General features: G+C 42.6%; 1 protein-coding gene across 4 annotated transcripts in view; it reads left to right on the plus strand.

Annotated features, from left to right (window-relative positions):
* The window catches only part of EXT2 (exostosin glycosyltransferase 2), a 134,313-nt gene that overhangs the window by 94,794 nt on the left and 17,726 nt on the right, over positions 1 to 21,793 (plus strand). For all 4 annotated transcript variants that reach the window (XM_059931428.1, XM_059931425.1, XM_059931427.1 and 1 more), the window contains one exon: positions 1,728 to 1,894. In XM_059931428.1, the coding sequence (XP_059787411.1) occupies positions 1,728 to 1,894 (167 nt within the window). The remainder of the gene's footprint in view (positions 1 to 1,727; positions 1,895 to 21,793) is intronic.

Genomic DNA, 21,793 nt, shown 5'->3' on the forward strand with positions numbered 1-21,793 from the left:
GTAACTTCCACCCAGCCATTGGTCATGGTTCTAACTTCAGAGGCCATAGAAAACAATTCCCCTTTCATCTGATAATCCTTCTGATATCCCCAGTGTGTTAGTCAAGGTCCAGGTGGGAGACAGAAACCACACAGTAACTTGAACAGGAAAAGTTTAATATAAAGAATTACTAACTAGGAATAGGAGATTGGTGACTAAACGGTAAAAAAGAGCTCTCTAAGGATTACAGGAAATAAACTTGGGAGGGCCTCTTCCCCAGCTAGGTCTGGGATTCAGGCCTGGTTGGAGACAGTGTGGCTGCAGCCCAGTGCATGGTGAAGGTTCTCAGGTGCCACAGGCCAAGACTGGCAAACAAGAAACCAGCAGCCCCCTTGGGTACCCATGGAATTCAACGGGAAGTCGTCCAGGGGGTGTTATCAGGCCAGCCGGGGTACTGTCGAGGGCTTCAGTTCACTGAGTTGCTGTTGAAGGTATCTGCAGAACTTGCTGGAAAGCTGCCTGCAGAGGAGCTGTCGGCCTCACTGGGAAGTATGTTGGGGTGTCTACCGAACCTGCTGGGAAGCTGCCCTTGGGGGTGCCTCTTCTAAGACCCTTGGAGCACCCCAGCGTGTTACATGGATGTATTGTAAATTATGCGTAAGAGATTTTACCTGCAGTCAGTTAAGACAGGTTTTTTCCCTCCTGATTTTCCCTCTGTCACACTTCTCCTTCAGTATGGTGACTTTGGAGTGGCCACAGGCATTTTGGGGCTTCAAGACTCAACAAAAACTAGACCTTCCCACAATTACGTGTTGGGTTTTTGGAAGCAGTATGATACCTTTTCTGTTCTCATTTGATAAATGTTGCGTGAAGAACAAACTGCCCTCTGTAAAGAACACTGAGGTCTGTGGACGTGGGTCCTGTACTGAAGAAGTATTAATTTCATGCTATGCTAAACACAACACTTTAAAATAAGGAACCTGAGGTTAAATTGCTTCAGTCATTTCAAAGTAGAATGGGAAAAATGTAAGGCAAGTCATGAGTTTGTGTTTCTTCAGTATGCCAGAAAATCCCATGTAATTGGACCTAGATATTCGATATTTACTCTGTAAATTGGTCATGATGAGAAACCAAACCCAGTGAGTCAGGAGAGCAGGGCTGTCGAGGCGGTAAGGTGCTAAGTTAGGAAAGCTGAACTCATTCAGGGCCACAGTTCTGTGAGGGTGGATTTGGCAGCCTTGGGAGCTGTTGGTGATGGCGTGGCGGGGGCAGGCGCTTTTGTCTTCAGCACGTGTATTTCCCAGCAGAGCTGCAGGCAGGTTTTGAGCTAGGGTGTACCTACCTGGAAGGATTGTGCAGAGGTGGTAGAGTCCTGGTGTTCAAACCACGGGCCTGAGAATGAGGCGGTCCAGAGCCCATTCGTCCTCTCATCACCATGACCTTCATCAAGTCATTTTGCTCCTCTGTCTCTCAATTGTGAGTTGAAGCCGCTTTGTGGATCCTGGTTAAGACAACATTGAGAATCAGAGTGTTGTAAGGATGTAGAGAGGATAGAAATATTTACAATGTAAGATATTATAAAAACGCACCTATAAGAGTTTCTCCTTGCACAGCTGTGCGTGTGGATTTCATGAGAGTCCTGGGTGTGAGTTGATTCTTCCATCTCATTTGTGATGCGATGCTTTCACCAGTTTATCTCCTCACAGAAGTTAGGAGAGTAATAAATACCTTGGTTTTTCTTTTTCCAGATTCTCTGTGGCCCAAAATCCGGGTTCCATTAAAAGTTGTAAGAACTGCTGAAAACAAGTTGAGTAACCGTTTCTTCCCTTACGATGAAATCGAGACGGAGGCCGTTCTGGCTATTGACGACGATATCATTATGCTGACCTCTGATGAGCTGCAGTTCGGTTATGAGGTAAGGAGGTTTCAAACAGTGCATTTACAATTTTGATATTTGTTGCCCATTATTGCTTGTCTTTCCTAATAAAGAGTGTTATATTTCATTCTGTAAAGTCATAATTTCTAAATTCTAGTAGCGTCCAAAAGCTGTGCGTAGGAGTGTAGGTTATGAAGCTGTTCTTTAGAACTTTGGGGAAACCCTATTCCAAAATGACAACTGTGCCATCCACCAGTTTTGGGAACTCCCAGGGAGAGTCCCAGGGGACATTTTCAAAAGAGCGTCTATGGCGTTTAACAAGCACTTTAATTGATGTCTCCTTGAATACCACTTCCCCGACTCAAGCAGCTGGGCACAGCAACAATAAAAACATCAGTAAGCGAAGAAGCTGGCGACACTGACAAACAGAAAGCAGACCCTGTTGATGGCTTTCTTTCTGAGTTTTAAGTGGAGAGGCTGGCTGCCTGTCTTTGGGGAGAAACATTCTCTATCACCATTCATTCGATGTGGCTGATGGATTAGACTGGGTTCAGGGGTTAAGTATGGAGACCAGTAAAGGTCTCCCCAGGGGAAAGTGCCAGAGCTGAGGCCTGGTGAAAAGCAGTAGGAATTGATGAGTCCTGTCAGGGAGGATGTACGCGAGATGCGTGATGGCGACAGGCTGAGGCCTGCGGCTGCGGGGGTGTAATGGTGGTATCAGACCCAAGCAAAACAGAGTGTACAAATCAATTAGCTACAGCTGGCACAGGGGAGAGCGGGCAAGTTTATCGCCTGTAGTCGTCCTGTCTTTGGGAGAGAGGTAACCATTTTTAGGATTTGTTAAGTTTGAGGTTCTAAGAAATCATGAAATTTTATCTAATGAAGCAATGTGTGGTACATATATTTATTATAGAAATTTACTTTCTAAGCCTTAAATCGGAAGTGGATTTTAAGGGGAAGAAATAGGAATCCCCCTACCACTGCCACCACCAAAAATTAAAAGCTCAAGTTTTCCCAGGTTTTTACTATATATATAAAATATATTTATATATCCATTGCGTATAAAAGAAATTGTGAAATAGGCTGGTGTGTGATACCTTGGTCGATGTCATTACTGGCCCGTGAAAGGCATGAGACTAGCTAGTAAAACATACACTCATCTTTCTGGATTTATTTCTATTCATATTGGTCTCTTTCTTTCGTATCATCACGTCTAGGGTGTTGGATGATTTTTCATACACTGTCATTCCCATTTTTTAAAAAAGCAAATTACCTACTTACTCCTCTAAGTAATAAGTAGGCAACTCATGGCAAAACCAGTTTTTCTGCCAGTGTTTTCTCTCTCCATTGCATGTAATGGCTTCAAACTATACCCATGTGTTTATTTTTGTGGTAGAAGGAAAGTTGAAAAAGGGAACATTCCAGATGATGTAGCCAAGATGGACAGAGTGCTACCTCTTTGATATTTCAATTGGTCTACATGAAGTCTAATAAAAGGAAGATAGACTAGATGAATTCCTTTCAACCTTGAGTTGAAATCTTGGGATCTCATGAATATTGAAACCTGGGATCTCTTTCAACCTTGAGTTCGTTTCAAGCAGCAAAAAATGTGTTGATGAGAGGAAGTGCAAAACCGGGAGGGACTGAGCTTGAATCTTCACCTATTTCCTCTGATGCCCTGTGTTTACTCCACATTACCTCTAAAGAAGTAATGTGTATCAGAGGAGTAGGGGGCAGGGAAACCCCTCATCTCCAGTAATTGGGATCTTCTCCAGATGCTATGAAAGGAACAACTTTCCTAACTACTATCTATATACAACTTACTATGTTCCTGTCAATTTACTGGGTGTTTACATACATTAATGATCTTTTCCCAAACCTGCAAGGCAGTTATTGTTTTTCTCCTTCTTTACTGAGACTAAGCAAGGTTAAGATAACTTGCCTACAGTCACGCAGCTAAATAAGTGGAAGAGTTGGGGTTTAAATTCAAGTTTGTGTGACACTATACTGTCTTCCCTGAGGATTTTTACCATGTCAGAGACTACTGGTCCTCAAAAGTAGTCCTCAGAACCATCAGCGTATCACTTGTCCATCACTAAATTACCTTGCCGCTAAGGAAAACTAATATATTTTTCAGGCATCCCTACCACTAGTGCTTTAGGGTAACTTTGTAAAGTTATTTCTTGTATAGTAATTAATATAATGAACAAAGTTAGGACAGTACTGGGCCCAAGTTTCTACTCTGTCACCATGGACAACTTATGTAATCTCTCTGGGTTGTAGTTTATTCTTATATAAAATGGCACTAACAGTATCTGCTTCATTGGGTTGTCACGTACATTAGATAAGATTGTGTAGCACCACCACATGGGCAGCGCTCAGGAAGTGCCTGTTCTGGGTGGTGGGCAATATACTCTTATGCTCTTTATGAGATACCACATTAGCTGCTGCTACCACGACTGCTGCTGTCATTCTCATGATTCCGCTGATTCATGAGGAAAGTTGGTGGTTGTTTCCATCATTCAGAAGGGACAATTCTCTTCTGGAGAGGGTACCCAGTTTTGTGTTGAATCGGAAGACAGAAGAAGATGGTGCTCCTAAATCCTGTTTTTTTATGCCAAAGGCTAGGATTATTTTCAAGCAAGCTTGACGGATTAAGTGAATAAACAAATCAGTTAACAAAAATGTATGTCCTAGGAGAGTTATGTCGGAGCCCAGAACTACTTCTTTGTCACAGTTATCACAGTGTGTTAGGATTATATCTATCTTGTTGACTGCTATTCATCCTTCAGCACTCAGATCAAAAGAAGCTTTCAGAAAGTCTCCAGACTAGAGCATTCTACCTCTTTGTAAGCAAATAATTGTGAAGTGTGTTGTTTAGTGTCTGCTTTTCTTCTGGAATGTAAGCCCCATAGGGACAGAACCATGGCTGTCTTGTTCATTGCTGTATCCTCTTTGCCTAACCCAGTTCAATCCATTCATCAGTTACTCAGTAATATTTGATGAATGAATAAATCTTCATTACCAGCATGCATATGAAAGATAGGAGACAGATTATTCTGGCCTCCATGCCTTTGCACTTCACTGTGATCCATAATCTGGATACGGTCATTTTAGAAAGCAGCTTGGAGTTTAAAATGTTAAACATATATCTACCATGTGACCCCGCCATTCTTCTCACAGAGATTCACCCTAGAGAAATAAGAGCATATGTATACACAAATACTTGTACGCTAATACAGGTATTAGTATTTGTACTTGCAGCTTTTATTTGTAAAAGCCAAAAACTGGAGGGAAAAAAACAAAACAAAACCCAAAGTCTATCAAAAGTTGAATGAATAAACTAATTGTTGTATATCCATACAATAGAATACTACTCAGTAATAAATTGGTGAGCTATTGATACATACAACAACATGGATGTATTTAAAAATAATTATGCCGAGTGAGTGAAGCAAGACGAAAAAGAGAACGTATTTTATGATTTCATTTATAGAAAATACAAACTAATCTTTAGTGATCAAAAGATCGGTGGCTGCCTGGAGAAGGGGTAGGGAGGGTCAGCTTGAAAAATGTATTAAAAGGGGGGCCACATAGGTTCAGTGCAAACCACAAAACATTGCTGAGAGAAATCGAACAACTTCACAAACAGAAAGATGTATCATACGTCTGAATCCAAAGACTCACTATTATTAAGGTGTAAGTTCTCCCCAAACTGATTTATAGATTCAAAGCAAGCCCAGTCAAAATCCCAGAAGGCTTTTTAAAAAGTTAAAATTGACAAGCTAGTTCTAAAATTGAAATGGAAACACAATGGGCCTGAAAAAGCCAAAGCAATTTTAAGAAAGAAGGACAAAATTGCAGGACTACCTTATTTTAAGACTTCTATAAAGCTACAGTAATCAGGACTCTGTGGTACTGGTGTAAACTTAGACGTGTAGATCAATGAAATAGAATAGAGTCCAGAAATAGACCACACGTGTCATCAATCAGTTTTCAGCAAAAGACCCAAGTCAGTTCAATAGCGGTGGGACAGGCTTTTCACTAAATGGTGCTGGAGTAATTTGATATCCATATGTCAGTTCAGAATGGATCCTAGCCCTAAATGCAGGAACTAAAATTATAAAGCTTCTTAAAGAAAACAGTGGAAAAAGTTCTAGTGTACCTGAGCTAAGCAATGTTTTTTATTTTTTTAAGTAAGAGACAAATAGCACGGTTTATAAAAGAAACCAAATTGGACTTCATCAAAATTAACACTTAACAAGACACTTCTAAGAAAATAAAAAGGCAAGTCATAGACTGGGAAAAGTATTTTCAAAATATATAAAGAACTCTCATACCTCTATAATAAGAAAACAAGTCAGTTAAAAATGGGCAGAAGATTTGAACAGTTACTTCCTAAAAGAAGATATAGAGATGTAAACTAACATACGAAAAAACTCTCCACCTCATAGTCATTAGGGCAATTCTAAAGTAAAAGCACAATGAGTTACCACTATATACCCACTAGAATGATGAAATAAAATTTAAAATACTGATAGTGCCACATGTTGGTTAGACTGTGGAGCAACTTAGAACTCTCATACGTATTGGTAAAAATGCTTAAATGGTACAGCCAGGTTGGAAAAATGTTTAGCAGGTTCTCATAAAGTTAAAAAAATGTTATACTTTTCATATGACCCAGCTTCCAAAAGAAATAAAAACATATGTGTATGGACTTATATATACTACCAAATGTAAAATAGATAGCTAGTGGGAAGCAGCCGCATAGCACAGGGAGATCAGCTGGGTGCTTTGTGACCACCTAGAGGGGTAGGATAGAGAGGGTGGGAGGGAGACGCAAGAGGGAGGAGATATGGGGATATATGTATATGTATAGCTGATACACTTTGTTATAAAGCAGAAACTAACACACCACTGTAAAGCAATTATACTCCAATAAAGATGTTAAAAAAAATTAAAAAACAAAACAAACAACAAAAAAAACCCCCACAAATTATCACTATCAGGAATGAAAAGGGATTAAGGAAGTGTTGTCACTATAGATCCTACAGGCATTAAAAGAATATTATGAAAATTTATATGAAATGTAAAAATTCTTTGAAAATTACAACTTACATAAAATTAAACAGAATATGTACCCTCTATTAAAGAAATTGAAGTTGTTATCAAAATCTTCCTACGAGGAAAAATCCAGGCCCGGATGGTTTTACTGGTGATTTCTTGAAAATAAAGTGATAGTTTCAGGTTGGAGATACACTTAGAGATAATCTAGTTTGCTCACTTTTAATTATAGATAAGGCCCATCCATAAACTATATGAAGCCCATAAATGACTTATCCAATATCACCCAGTTAGTAAGTGGCACTTAATAAGGGCATATAACTCATTTTGGTGCTATTTTCCCCATACCATGCCACCTGGGACGATTTCATTATGTAACTGTCCTATTTTTGCCTCTGTGCCATTCAAACCCATTTGTTTGAAACATCTCTTTGGTGAAGGTAAAAACACCTGAACATTTTGTTTCATATTCTAATATTAACAAATAAGAATCCATATCAGTCAGGAAAACAGAATCTATACTAATTGTTTCAACAGAATGGATTTAGTATATGAAATTTTCTAATAGAGGTATTAGAGAGCTGAGAGGGCAAAAAGGGGCTACTGAAAGTATAAAGAGAGAATAACTCCAGGGAGCGTCCACTGCTTCTAGGATGGGAGGAACAAAGGAAGAAAGGTAAGAGGCTGGGTTTATTAGAACCTAGAAGCTTGGAAGAGACACCCCCCCACCCCACCCCGTCACCCACAGGGCTGGGCCTTAAACCTCTGAGGAGGGGCCACTGGCTGGCTATTGCTAGAACTTCTGAGGGGTCAGGGTAAGGCTGGCTCTGCCGGAAGAGGCTAGAACCACATTCTGCTGCTGGGGTGAAATGCCACACTGTCGGGAAAAGCAGGCAAAACAGGAAGTAATTCCCTTCTCCTTTTCTCTAGTTTTCCAGTCTCTCTCTAGTGCACCCTGTTGGTAGACCACCTATAACAAAGGTGAGATGTTTGCAGAGTCTCAGCCCTAGCATCACAAGGCAGAATTTAGAAGCAGGGCTTTTGGGGCTACAAGTCAGCAGCTTTATAACCAGTGCAGTCTACCCCTTTGGCTACTCCAAAGCATCCATACAGACCCTTCTACACATATTTGAACTTCCAAGCAGCAACAGTAACAACTGCATTCTTTTCACTAAGAAGGATGCAGCAGCTGTCCTTTATACAGGTAAAGGCCTTGCGTTCCCTCCCCTAGAAGGTGAGACACAGAGTCCCAGTAGTCATAATATCAGTCTCTGGTTAATTATTTATTCTTTCTTTAATTTTGTCACAATTCTACTTAATATTCTGTAACTTAATGAATAAATTATAGGCTTCCAATTCTGGACAAGATTGAGCAAGCACGTTCCACCCTATTCCTAGAAAAAGAAGACAGACTGGCTAGGGTCCTCAGGACTTAAGGGATACTCCAGCAGTGAGTTCCCTTGGATTTTTTTTTTCCTTCCTGCCTCCCTCCTTCCCTCCCTCCTGTATACCCCAGCCTCAGTGCTGCAGAAGGCCATGACACTCATAGGCACAGATAACGAGCATACAAACGAAAAAACAAAAAAACAAAGAAAAACCCACTTTCTCTTGTAAGGACTGGGAAGAGGGCAGCCCTGCTGATGGAACCCTTTTGACTATACCTACTCTACACCAGGCAAACACCATGAAAGAAGCCATATGTACCCCTGCCAACTAGATGCTGTGACTGTGGGGATTGTCGTTCAGAGCCCTGCTGGCCATTCCCACCCTGCACTACCAGGAGACAGGAGCAGAGACGGCAACCCTCCCCTGTCCCCTCTCCACTCTGGAGACTGGGGGGTGGAACCCAGTTGACCTTCCATGTCCTCCATGAAGTGAATGTTAGGGAAGACGCAGCTGCAGAGACCAGGGGCTGGGGGGCGGTGTCCTGTCCACCATCCCCAGCCTGCACCAAGCAACAGACAGCAAAGAGACAGCACCTCATCCCTTCCCAACTCGAGAGTGGAGGGAAGGTTATGGAAAGGAGGGATTCCTCCTGGGCACACTGTCACCCCTCTCCCTTCAAATCAGCCCATGCATGAAACTGACTAGAATCAACACAGCAAAAGCTTTGAGAAAGAAACTACAGGGTAGAATACTGCCCAGGTTTCAAATTAGCCTCTGGGTAGCACACAAATTAGGCAGACCAGAATAGCACGATACAGTCTTTGAAAATTAAATTGATATTCAATCCACAGCCCACGAAAGTGGATCCGGACATGCACTCTGAACCTAAACTCCCTGCTAAACTAGAAAATGTGAAAGGCAGCAGCATCTCATAGTGACACTCAGCATGTTCAGGGAACAATCCAAAATTACTCCTCATACCAAGAACCAGGAAAATTGCAACTTTAATGAGAAAAGGTAATCAACAGTTGCCAACACCGAAATGACACAGATGTCGGAATTATCGACCAGGATATTAAAACTGCTATCATAAAAAATCCTCTAATAAGTAATTATGAGCACCGTTGAAACAAATGCAAAAATAGAAAGTCTCAGCAAAGAAACAGAAGATATAAAGAAGAACCAGATGGAAATTTCAGTACTGAAAATTGCAGTAACCAAAATTTAAAACTCACTGGGTGGGCTCAATAGGTGAATGGAGATAACAGGAAAGAATTGGTGAACTTGAGGATAAATCAATAGGAATTATCCAATCTAAACAGCACGGAGAAAATAGATTGGAAAAAAAAAAAAAAAATGAACAGAGCCTCAGGGACCTGTGGGACAATCACAAAAGATATAACATTCGTGTCATCAGAGTCCCAGAAGGAGAAGAGAAAGAATGTGGGGCAGAAAAAAATATTTAAAGAAATAGCTGAAAGCTTCCAAAATTTGCCAAAGGTCATTAAACGTATAGACTCAGGAGGCTGAGGAAACTACAGACATCTGAAGAATAAGTTATATAAACTATATACATTGTGTATACAGAATATATCATAGCTATAATTCTTATCTCAAATTGGAAAAGAAGAGACAAATAAATTGGTGTGTATATGGTAAGGAATCGAGAAAACTGCATAGCTGCTACATTCTTGCTTCTGCAGCTTGCTCATGAGCCATAGTTGATATTTATGACTTTCTTACACTGCTCATCCCACATCCTTTTATCCTCAGCCAGCACTCTAGTATGTTTATTACAGACCCAGTTTCTTTAATGACCCTAGTACTATTCAGGCTTTCTATCTCTTCTTGTGTTAGTTTTGATAAGCTGTGTGTTTTTTTCGTTTTTTGTTTTGTTTTTTAAGATGGTGAGTTCCATATTTTTTTAAATTAATTTATTTATTTATTTTTGGCTGTGTTGGGTCTTCGCCTCTGTGAGGGCTTTCTCTAGTTGCGGCAAGTGGGGGCCACTCTTCATCGAGATGCGCGGGCCTCTCACTATCGCGGCCTCTCTTGTTGCGGAGCACAGGCTCCAGACGCACAGGCTCAGTAGTTGTGGCCCACGGGCCCAGTTGCTCCGCGGCATGTGGGATCCTCCCAGACCAGGGCTTGAACCCGTGTCCCCCGCATTAGCAGGCAGATTCTCAACCACTGCGCCACCAGGGAAGCCCATAAGCTGTGTTTTTCAAGGACTCTGTTCATCTAATTTAAATTGTGAAATGCATTGCTATAAAATCATCCATAATATTATCTTGTTATTGTTTAAAGTTTATAAGATTTGGATTAGTGTGCTCTTTTTCATTCCTGATATTGATAACTTTTGTTTTCTCTCCTTTTCTTTATCAGTCTTGTTAGAGGTATATCAGTGTCATATTCTTTGCAAAGAATCAACTTTTGATTTTGTTGATTTTTCTTTAGTGTGTATTTGTTTTGTATTTCATTAACTACTCTTTTCTTGATTAATCTCTTCCTCTAATTTCATGAGTTTAAGTTGTTGTTATTTTTCTAACCTTTTGACTTGATAGCTTAGATCAGTGATTTCAGTATTTATTTTTCTAATATGTGCATTTAAAGCTGTACATTTCTCCTTAATTACTGCGTTAGGTACCTTCCCAAGTTTTGATTTGTCATATTTTCATTATCCTTAAGTTTAAAATATTTTCTAATTTCTTTTGTAATATCTTCTTTGACCCATAGTTATATAAAAGTATATTGTTTACTTTTGTCAGTTTTTAAAGTTACCTTTTTCTTATTGAGTTCTGATTTGATTCTACTGTGGTCAGAAAATATGCTCCATATGATTTCATCATTTTGAAATGTGTTGAGACTATATGGCTCAGTAAAAGGTCTATTTTGGTTAATGTTCTGTGTGCCCCTAAAAAGAGTCTACATTCTGCAGTTGTAGATTTAATGATCTTACTAGGTCAATTAGGTAAGCTTAGGTACATTGACACTTTTAGTACAACCAAAATATTCCCCTGCTTATTCTTCTCTAAAATAGGCATCTTCGTTTCTTCTGGTTTGGCTTTGTGTGTGTGTGTGTGTGTGTGTGTGTGTGTGTGTGTGTGTCTGTCTATAGCCTTTATTAGTTTTGTAGTAGTTAAATTCATTATCCTAGTTTAAATAAAAAATAGTTTAAACATAGTATTTAATATGTGAGAATCAAAGACAAACCATGCAGCAGACCTTTCTCACTGTGGCTCGAAAGCATTTTTAGAGAAATCTGGAGAGACAGAGGCGTCTCCCCATTTGGGAATTTTTCAGGAAGGGGCAGCCAGCGGTCCTCCAGTGTCTAAGGTGGTTTTACTAGTCCTTCCTGGAGCTGAAGAATAGACCAGATGACTTCCTAAAATCCCTCAGGTATAATGAATCTAAGGGATCAGAAGTACAGGCAAATGTATAAGGTATGGGTGCATGTGGAAAAGAATCCAACTTGTATGCGTAAAAAGTGTCAAACTCCTTTGCTTTCCTGTGAAACCCAGAGAGATTGCTTGTGTGAGGATCCAGGGGGTATTTGGAGGCAATGCCAACAGCTTTTTAGGAGTGAAAGGGAGAGCACAGCCGTTGCCTTAGCGGAGGAGAGCGTGGTGACCCGGGGTCTGTTTTGATGGTGTTTCTGCTGACGCCTCTTCTGGGGCCTGACATATGTTTCTCACAACGAGAGGGCATTTTAAAGCAGAGCTTTTGTTAGAGGGTTGGAAGCATCACTTTACAGAAACCATTTTAAAGCAGCAGGCTCCACAGCTTGCTGAAGGGACACGGAGCAGAGTCTGAAGGCAGCTCGCAGATGGCACCCTCCCCGAGCTATGAGAGAGAAAGGTGGCCTCCCCTCAGAGCCCAGAGATGAAAGAGGAATGATGGGGGAAGGTCTACCTGGGCTGTTAGCTTGAAACCCGTCACGACCTCCGGAATCCCTTTCCCGGAGGAAGTTGCTGGAGCCACAGTTGTGCTCAGCCAGCTTCTGCGAAACCACAGCACACGTAGGGAACGTTAGCACTGTACTGGGGTCCACGGACAAGGCAGAAAGCTCTGTTTTTAAAGAAACCCGGCATCAGAATGGGAAGGGACCTTGGAGACCATCCTGTCACTTCATGCTTTATTGCTGAGAAAACTGAGGTGCGAAGAGGTTAAGTTACTTCTGTAAGGTGTTAAATGTACGTTGAATATAACCCTTTAAGGGACGCCCTAGCAAGTTCTTGGGAATGAAAGGCCAGAGCCTGTAGGAAAGGCCTTTTTTCTTCCAGTGTCTGTGACTTGAGGACACAGACATGTGGATTCAAGACCTAATGCCTGGGTATCATTATTTATTTAATTGGAAGAAAACATAGGGGTCATTTGCCTGTTTAAATGGGTCATATTCCCTGTTGGAAGGCAAAGAGCTTTGGGAAATGTTACATTCCCTCGCCAGCCCCGAAATCAGGAGCGAAAGAATGATCTTCTCTGGCCCTGCGTGTTTCTGACTTGTTTGACAAGCTCTAGTGAGCTACCAGATGTGGAGATTCTTTTCAGCCTGGGATAATTTATTTATCTGTTTATGTATTTTACCAGGAAAGTATCTATTGAGTTCTTGATACTCATTTGCAAGGAGCTCCTGGGGGAACAGTAGCAGTGTATAGTGTTACTTGAATGTTTGATTTTTTTCCCCCCAAGTCTGTCTGCTTTTATTTCAGACCTAAAGAGCTGGGAAATAAAATGCAACTTGTTCCTCCTCCCCTCCCCCGCCTTTAAGAGAGGCCGTTTAAAACATGTGGCAGAAAATGAGCCATGCAGACTTGGCTGGATGTATGAACCCGGGAATTTATTTTTCCTTTCGTACTTTGATCCTCATTTCCAACCATAAAAAATTATTAGTAGCACTTAAGTGTTGAACATTTTTCACCTGAGAGATGTGAAACACTCTTGGCTAATAATACTGGTTATAAAATCAGTCCTTCATGTGGGGATGGGAATTGACTAAGAGCAACTGTATGTTGTTAGGTGCACAAAATGCTGATGCCTTTCTTTTACTGCCTGTGCGTCGCCTAGGTGGTAGCGGCTGGTGAAACCTCTTGGGTGCTAATAAATAATGATAATTTATTTGTTTTATTTTGTTCACAACTCCCCAAGGTAATGGCAAGTAAAGAATCATGAGAAGACAGCAAAATAGCCTGGAATGCCCTACTTTTTTTCATGAGAGCGTGAAACCACCTCTGAGTGGGTTTTCCTGCTATAGGAAGCACCAAGATGAAAGGCAACCTAAGTTAGAACGAGCTGGGTACGTGTGGTCGCACGGGGGAGTCACAGGCCAGTTGATGTGATGAAGGCGGAACTTGTGTTTGGGTTGACGTTGGAAGCTAACTAAGTTGGTTCAGCCACATAGCGCCAGCTGATGGATGGGCTAAGAGGTCAGCTGAAAAGTCGAAGGCAGTGAAGAGGTGTTGTAGGTTTGCAAAGAGGTATATGGTCCAGACAGTCGGATCACAGGATGAATTAGAGATGACAGACTGAAGACAGGGAAAGCCAGTTAGATAATGGTAGTGGAAAACCTGTAGGCTTAATGTTCATCTGGATTGAAGAACCAAGAAGGGAAGGGTGGGCTCAGTCATAGCTCAGATTTGATTGGTAATGAGGGAGCTTGGCTAACTGGAGAATTCCAGAGCTGAGACTCTATATAACAGTTACATTTTAAGCAGAATTAGTAAAATTTAGAGCTAAATGTATTCATCCAGGGAGAGGGGGAGAGGTGATGTATTCTGTGATTCTAAATAAACTATCCCACTTTCTCTGTTCTCACTAGACGAGCAGAAAGATGGAAACACCTATGTTAGAATTAGACTTAATAATAACCTTTTTAAAAAAGCTAGTGGGTAACTTTTAAAAAAGAAAATAGGTTGTCTCTGTCCTTCTGTTTGTGCCTCTCTGAGCCGTCTGCCAGTGAAAGTGCCGCAGATACCGGGGCTTGGACCGGGTCTCAAGATCGTTTCTCACAGACATTTTGGTTATGATCCTTCTGATAGGGAATTGGCTGCTTTCCTCTCTAGATTTAAGTCCCAGAGTCCTAGATCTGAAATTGTGCTCAGGGTTGTTGGGAATCCAGGGCGGGTTTTCTTTACGGTACGTGGAACCACCTGTCTCATCCTGCCATGGGCCCTACGACAGGCTTAACACTCTTTGGTGTCACCTAGAGCACCGAGAGACTGGGTTCTCATAGCCAACACTGATAAAAATGAAACGTCCCTAAGGGAGGCACCAAATGCAAGGGGCATCCCTGCAGCAGATAACCTAACCATTGGAAGTGCCTTGGCCTTCAGTGGGAACCAGCGCCATAGATTTCCATTCCTTGGCCTCTCAGCTGGCTCAGATCCTTGAGCCGTCACGCGGCCTGACCCAGGGGCTGCCTGGCAAGACCGGGAATCCAGGTGTCTCTGTCTCCTCTCTGGAGGGTGGACCGTGGAGCTAGCACAGGTGTCGGTCCACGTGGCTGCAGGCACCGGCTGTCCCAAGGAGCCGGGCCTGCTTTGGGCATACGCAAAATCAAACCTTGTCAGAGCTGTTCGGGGTCAGCATTTGTGCTGGGTCCACGCTGAAGCTTTACAGTAGCTAGAACCATTTTGTCAAAGCTGAGCTTTTTGAACACTAAAAATTGTCTAGGACTTGCGGTGCCGTCTTCGTTTAGGATCTGAAGAAGCTGATGGCTGGGAGCTCTCTTTGAGCCTTGTGTATTACATCTGAGTGAGTGACAGTTCCCCTCTTGAGTCTCTTTCCTGGGCCTGGCCATCATACAGGTCAGTAGTGTGGACTCTTGAAAGGACATCTGTCTCTCTTTACTTCCATTCTTCTCACTTTTCTTAAGTACATGAAGAGTTGCCTTTATAGTGACTGCTGTTTTGAGAAGAGGGAGCAGGCCGAACGGCTCGTTCTGTGAGGGTCCTTGCCCACGAGGTACAGTCAGAGCTTCTCTCACAGGAGGCATGAGGAAGACTGTGGTCAGAGGGGAGTCATTCTTCCTAGAGAATTACCTCCCTGGGGTCTTCTCCACATCGCTTCAGGCTCCCTGTTTCCAGCCTGTGGGAGACCTGAACCCTCTGATAGGTCTGTCCTATCTCCAGCTTGCACTGATTTACACCGCCCAGACTCGAGGGGCCTGGAGGGAGAACAGTTCATGTGTGCCGCTCTGAGCACGAGCTGCTGAAAGCGGACCCCGCGTGGCAGGCCGGGGCCCACGGAGGTGCTGAGAGAAGCTGCAGTGAGGTTTGACCTCTCGGAGCTTTTCTAAAGCACCCAGTCCCCATCGGAGGGTAAGTCAAACAAATATTAAGGAAAGGAAATCGAATATGTCTGCTGAACATTGAAATAACATCTGATGGTTTAAAAAAGCACCCAGTTGGGAATTACAATAGAGTGACACTTTTTCCTTCCCCACTGAGCAAATTAAAACAGCAAGCTCAGAATTTGTTTGCCTAGCCATTAATGCAACATCAAATGCAGGACTCGGGCTCCTTATCCCAAAGAGGAGGGGGCCTGCTGCCCGCTGGCACATCAGGTGTCCCCTTGAAAGGGTGTCTCCTCCTCACAGATTCCCATCCCACGGAAGTCAGGTGAGTTGGATTTGCAGTTTTCCATAAGCGCTTATTTTGTCAGGCGGTGCTGGTGAGGAAAGAGCTCTCCTGACCTTCCCACTCCCCGCCCTGTGTGCCCCCCGCCACACCTCGCCATCTTTCTTGTCCACAGCACTGGCAGGCCCACCTGGGCTCGGAGTTCTGTGCCTCAAGAATGAATGCTTGTAATGTGGGATAGTTATTTTAAAGAGGTGTTGGTACACTCATGGTTTAAAGAATGCATACTTTCCCTCCCGCATTCAAAAGGAGATAACTGCCATGATATTCCAGCCCTGAGAGGATCCATATGTTTACGGGTTATTGTTCCAAAACCTGCCTGTTGTCTCTTTGGGATTGATTACAGGCTTTGGCCGCTCCAGGAATCCAGAGCTTCAGGATTTGGTTTATGATTTGGGAATAGGGGGAATTTGTCTTGCATGGGCTGCTTATCTGCCTTGATTTTCATAGGGATGCTTAAAGGAGGCGTGTGGGCAGGACTTGGCATGGGACCAGGGGAAATGAAAGCCATCCTGGCAGCATCCAGGCCCTGAACTCCCCCTGCAGCTCTCTCAGGAGGGCAGAGCCTGCAGCTTTTGGAGCAGAATTCTGTGGTGTGGTGCCCAAGTGTGAAGCCACACCGTTCATTGCCACTTGTAAAATTGCTTGCAAAAATTGTGAGTTTAAGACAGTGGTTGGTGGTTGCTATTGCATTAGACATAGCAATTCCCTGTTTTGGAAGAATAGAAAGAAAGAAAACTTTAAAGGAACGGAGTAGTCCCCAAACCTTAAAAATGTCACACCTGGGAGAACGAATCTCAAGAAAACAAGGTGAGCTAGTCAGTGTGATATTTAAAATACTCACCTCTTAGGTCAGATTTATTTCTTGCTGCTCCAAAATTGGTGCATAGGGTTAATCGTGATTGCAGTATATTTGCTACTACCTGTTGGCTGCTTTAGATCAAAACTTGTCAACCTTTAAAAGCAAAATTTCTAGGTTCCCATCCAGCCTCTGGAGTCGGGGCTGAAGACTTGAGGGATGGAGCAGAGGTCCTGATCACATGTTGACACTCTGCCCCTGGAAGGGGCAGGAAGGGGCTAACTTCTTATAACCGAGGCCACTAATTACATTCGTGGCGTAGATCTGGGGCTGGATTGACAAACCTCCCTTTTTAGCTTGGTCCATTCAGACAGGATTGTGTTTGCCTGGTTTACCACTCTGTGCCTAGTGCTTGACACATAGTGGGTGCTCAGTAAATATTTATTGATTGAGTGAACTTAATGTGATTGGACATGGAATTTTTTAATATATAATTTCTATGAGTTAAATTATAAGGAGTTTTCCAAAGTTTAAATGATTCTGTATTTTGTACTCAGAGGGAGAACTCTGGTTTTCTCCTTACTGGCCTGCTTAAACAGAGAGGAAAGAGTAAAATTTTGTACTAGTTATTTACCTGGTTGGGGGCAATAGGGATCTCAGCCCTAACTTTGTAATTTAACTTCCTTTTCCTTTATCCTCTTAAAATGAAATCCATGAAGCTTTTTCCTTATTCCCTGCTTTCCCACCCCCGACTTAACTCTTTTTTTTGGACTTTTTCCTGCATCCTTGCTTTCTTTCATCTCTAGCTTTTTATGCATATGTCATTAGATTTTCTCAGTGGTAAGCTCCTTAGTAACAAGTTATATCCTTTATTTTTGTATTCACTCTTTGAAGTGTAAGACAGTCCCTAAAAAATAGTTGGGGGCAACTGATTTTTGACCAGAGGTGCAAATGCAATACAGTGGAGGAAAGACAGCTCTGTTAATGAATGGTTCTAGACAAATTGGACATCCAGAGGCAAAAATTTAACCTTGACCTAAACCTCACACCTTACAGAAAAATTAACTGGAAGTGAATCATGGACTTAAACATATAAAACATAAAACTATGAAACTTTCAGGAAAAAAACTTAAGGAGAAAAATCTTCAGGATCTAGGGCTAGACAAAGAGAAGCATGATTCATAAAAGGAAAAGTTGATAAATTGGACCTCATCCACATTTAAAACTTATGCTTTGTGAAAGGCCTTGTGAAGAGGATTAAAAGACAAGCTGCAGACTGAGAGAAAATATTTGCAAACAACATATCCAACAAAGGAGTAGCATCTAGGATATATAACTCTCAAAACTCAACAGCAAAAGACAAACAATCCAATTAGAAAATGCGCAAAGGACAGGAGCAGTTATTTCACTGAAGAGTATATACAGATGGCAAAAAGCATGTGAAAAGATGTTTGACATCATTAACCACTAAAGATTAAAACCGGAATTATATACACCTATCAGAATGGCTAAAATTTTTTTAAAAATAGTCACAACACCAAATGCTGGTGAAGATGCAGAGAAACTGGATCTCTCCATACATTACTGGTAGGAATGTAAAATGGTACAGCCACTCTGGAAAAACAGTTTTGGCCATTTCTTATAAAACTAAGCATGCAACTACCACGTGACACAGCAGTTGCACTTGGGCACTTATTCCAGAGGCAGTAAAATTTACACCCACACAAAAACCTGGATGCGAATGTTCGTAGCAGCTTTGTTTGTAGTGCCAAAAAATGAATTAGCCCAGATATCCTTTAGAGGGTGAATGGTTAAACAAACTGGTCCATCCACACCATGGAATACTACTCAGCAATGAAGAGGACCAAACTATTGATATACAAGAGCAATTTAGATGAATCTCTGGGGAATTATGCTGTGTGAAAAAAAGCTAATCCCGAAAGGTTACGTATTGTATGATTCCATTGATACATAGCCTTCTTGAAATTACGAAATTGTAGAAATAGAGAACAGATTAGCAGTTGTCAGAGGGTACCTGGATGGGGGGGGGTCTATAAGAGGGCAACAGGAGGGACCCTCATGCTGATGGAAATGCTCTGAATCTTGACTGTGTCAGTGTTAATATCATGTTGTTATGTCACACTATAGTTTTGCAAGATGTTACCACTGGGAGGAACTGGGTAAAGAGTACACAGGCTCCCTCTGCGTTATTTCTTACAACTACTTTTGAATCTACAGTTATCTCAAAATAAAATGTTTAGTTAAAAAATAGTGGGAGCTCAGAAAGTATCTAAGAGTTGAATGTGTAAATGAATTAATAAATAGGAACACTCAAATCTCTCCATCCCTAGACTGTGACTTCAGCTTGCTGTTGGGTTGCCTTTCTAGAACTTGATAGCAGGATTAATATTTTTTAAATAAATAAATAAATTTATTTATTTATTTATTTATTTATTTATTTATGGCTGTGTTGGGTCTTCATTGCTGCGTGCGGGCCTTCTCTAGTTGCAGTGAGCGGGGGCTGCTCTTCCTTGCAGTGCATGGGCTTCTCATTGTGGTGGCTTCTCTTGTTGCGGAGCACGGGCTCTAGGCACACGGGCTTCAGTAGTTGTGGCCCCCCAGCTCTAGAGCACAGGCTCAGCAGTTGTGGCGCGTGGGCTTAGTTGCTCTGCGGCATGTGGGATCTTCCCGGATTGGGCCTCGAACCCGTGTCCCCTGCATTAGCAGGCGGATTCTTAACCACTGTGCCACCAGGGAAGTCCAGGATTAATATTTTTAAGATAGGTGGAATCTCTGGATATTTAAAGAAATGTTATTGAGGGCATCATCTGTTTTGATAGTTTGGACTTTATTCTAGTTTTTGCCTTTTGTTGTAGGCCATCCCAAATCTTTTTTTTTTGAAGTAGATGGGGTACAAATAAATAAGTAGTTTAAAAAGAGTTCCTCTGCTTCTTGATTTTCCACCAAGAGATTATGGAGTTTAAGCACACATATAGGGCATTCTGATTAATTAACTCATTAAAGAATCGTTTTGGAACCACATTTATGCTTCAGAGTCAGCCAGGATTGCAGTTTGTGGTCAATGCCATTTCCTCCCTTTGCACAGTAAGAAAACAAACTTGGCCAGTTCTGCAGTAGCATCTGTGAGTGATAGGGCAGAGCAGTGACGTGAAGTAAGGAGAGTTACTTCCTCCCTGCTGGACAGAGCTGATATCTTTGGTCTCCAGTCAGTCAAATCAAGCCTCACCAAGATCAAGTTGAAATTTTGAAGGCTCAGTAATGGTTATTTATAAAAGCTGAAGTCCCTGTTTCTACCTCGTGCAGGATTTAAAGGGAATAGCCATTTGGCTTATGATCACTATTCTTCTTTTAACTTCATTAAACAATCCCCTGGGACCAGACTTAGAAACAGTATCACCCCCACTGGAGTTGAGGTTATGGAAATAAAAATGATTTCATGTTTAGTGGGTCTTAAGGAGCGCAAAATTAGAAAGCCCGTGACCTGATCCTGACCCATCTCTTCCTCCTCTCATCCCCTCAAACTCACGTCTCTCCTTCCCTTCTTTATTATCTCTCAGGAGATTCATTGCCTCATGAAAAATAGTAGTTGAGTTTAATCTTTTGTTCAGCTGCTTTTTGCTTGTCCTTCCTTCCCTGCCCCAGAGCCTCCCGGATTACAAGTTTCCAGTAGGCCCTCGGTGTCCTAAGTGGCGTCTCACTCGTTTGCCACACAGCTGATGGGACTTCCTTCTTTTAATGGTGTGAGCACGTGGCTTTCTCTGCTAAATGGAAACCACGTTCATGAAGAGCCTTCGGCTTTCAGAAGATGGATGCTGAGGGGAGCAAAAGGTTTTTTCGTTTTCCCCACTGCCTCTCGCTCCCCCATTCTATTCCCCACCTCGGTCATTCGCATGTGTGTAGGACCCTTAACCATCTCTGCCAGCAACTGCACACAGCTGAGAACACTGACACTGAGTGTGACTTTAAACCCTGTCCTCTGACCTCTTTGTTTGACAAGTGAGGTCCTGAGTGTGGGGAGAGGAAGTGCTTTCTAGAATCAGGAGAGCGGGAAATCGCAGGACTTCGTGAGCAGAGGCTGGACGGGGAGTTAGGCATGACCTAGCAGTGTGACCTCTGGACAGCGCTTCTTCTCCAGCCTTCAGTTTTCCCATCTGTCCAGTGAGGGGACTGGACCAAATGATCTCCACCTTCCAAGTGACCCCTGAGTCAGCGTGGGCAGCGGTTCGCAGCTCACACTGCCGGAGTGTGAGTCTCTTCTTACCATCCACCGAAGGCCTGTGGTTCTGCCGTCTGGTGAGATGGCAAATGTCTTAGAGCCACCTCTTCAGTGGTGTCTTCCTAACAGTGGTACCCGTGAAAGGTTAATAGCACATGCTCCTGTACCAGCTGTGGCCAATCCTGGTCTGTCTCCCTACCTTCATCACTGCCCCAGGCCTGAAGAGAGGACTTGAGAGGAGTGGCAGTCATGTGCCCCAGCGCCAGGGCACTAACCTCCAGCCAGACTGGGGCAAATAGGATTGCTGCCAAAACCCCAGGACCCTTCCCATGATGGGGCTTTTCCTGTTTGGCTAATTTTAAGCAGAACCCCGCCTTGGGTTGGGAAGGTCTCTGGAGCAGACTGAAGTGATCTAACAGGTAAATCTTAATCCATAATGCAGCGTGTACATGTATTTGTCAAAACCAATCAGCATTAGGGCACTCCAGATGACAACTTTGGGCTCCCTTGCTCTAGATGCCCAGCATTAGCATTTAATTGTGTCCCAGGCGTGGGTAAAAGCTCTTTGGCTTTTTGCAAAGCACCCCCTTGACAAAAACTACCAACCACCATTGTAATTAAAAGCATGAGCTGAAAATGAAGCCAATCAGTCCCTCCATTCCACTTCATTTCAGGAAATTCCAAATATAAAAGGTGAGCTTTGTTCCCAGAGGGCTGAGAGTGAATCCGATAACTGGCTCCTCTGTGGAAACCAGCTAGAAATTGGACCGCAGCCAGCTCCCCCTTTCCCATCTGGGCAGCACGCAAGACAGTCCTGA

The sequence above is a fragment of the Balaenoptera ricei genome, chromosome 8 (genome assembly GCF_028023285.1).
Source record: "Balaenoptera ricei isolate mBalRic1 chromosome 8, mBalRic1.hap2, whole genome shotgun sequence".
NCBI classification, from domain to species: Eukaryota; Metazoa; Chordata; class Mammalia; order Artiodactyla; family Balaenopteridae; genus Balaenoptera; species Balaenoptera ricei.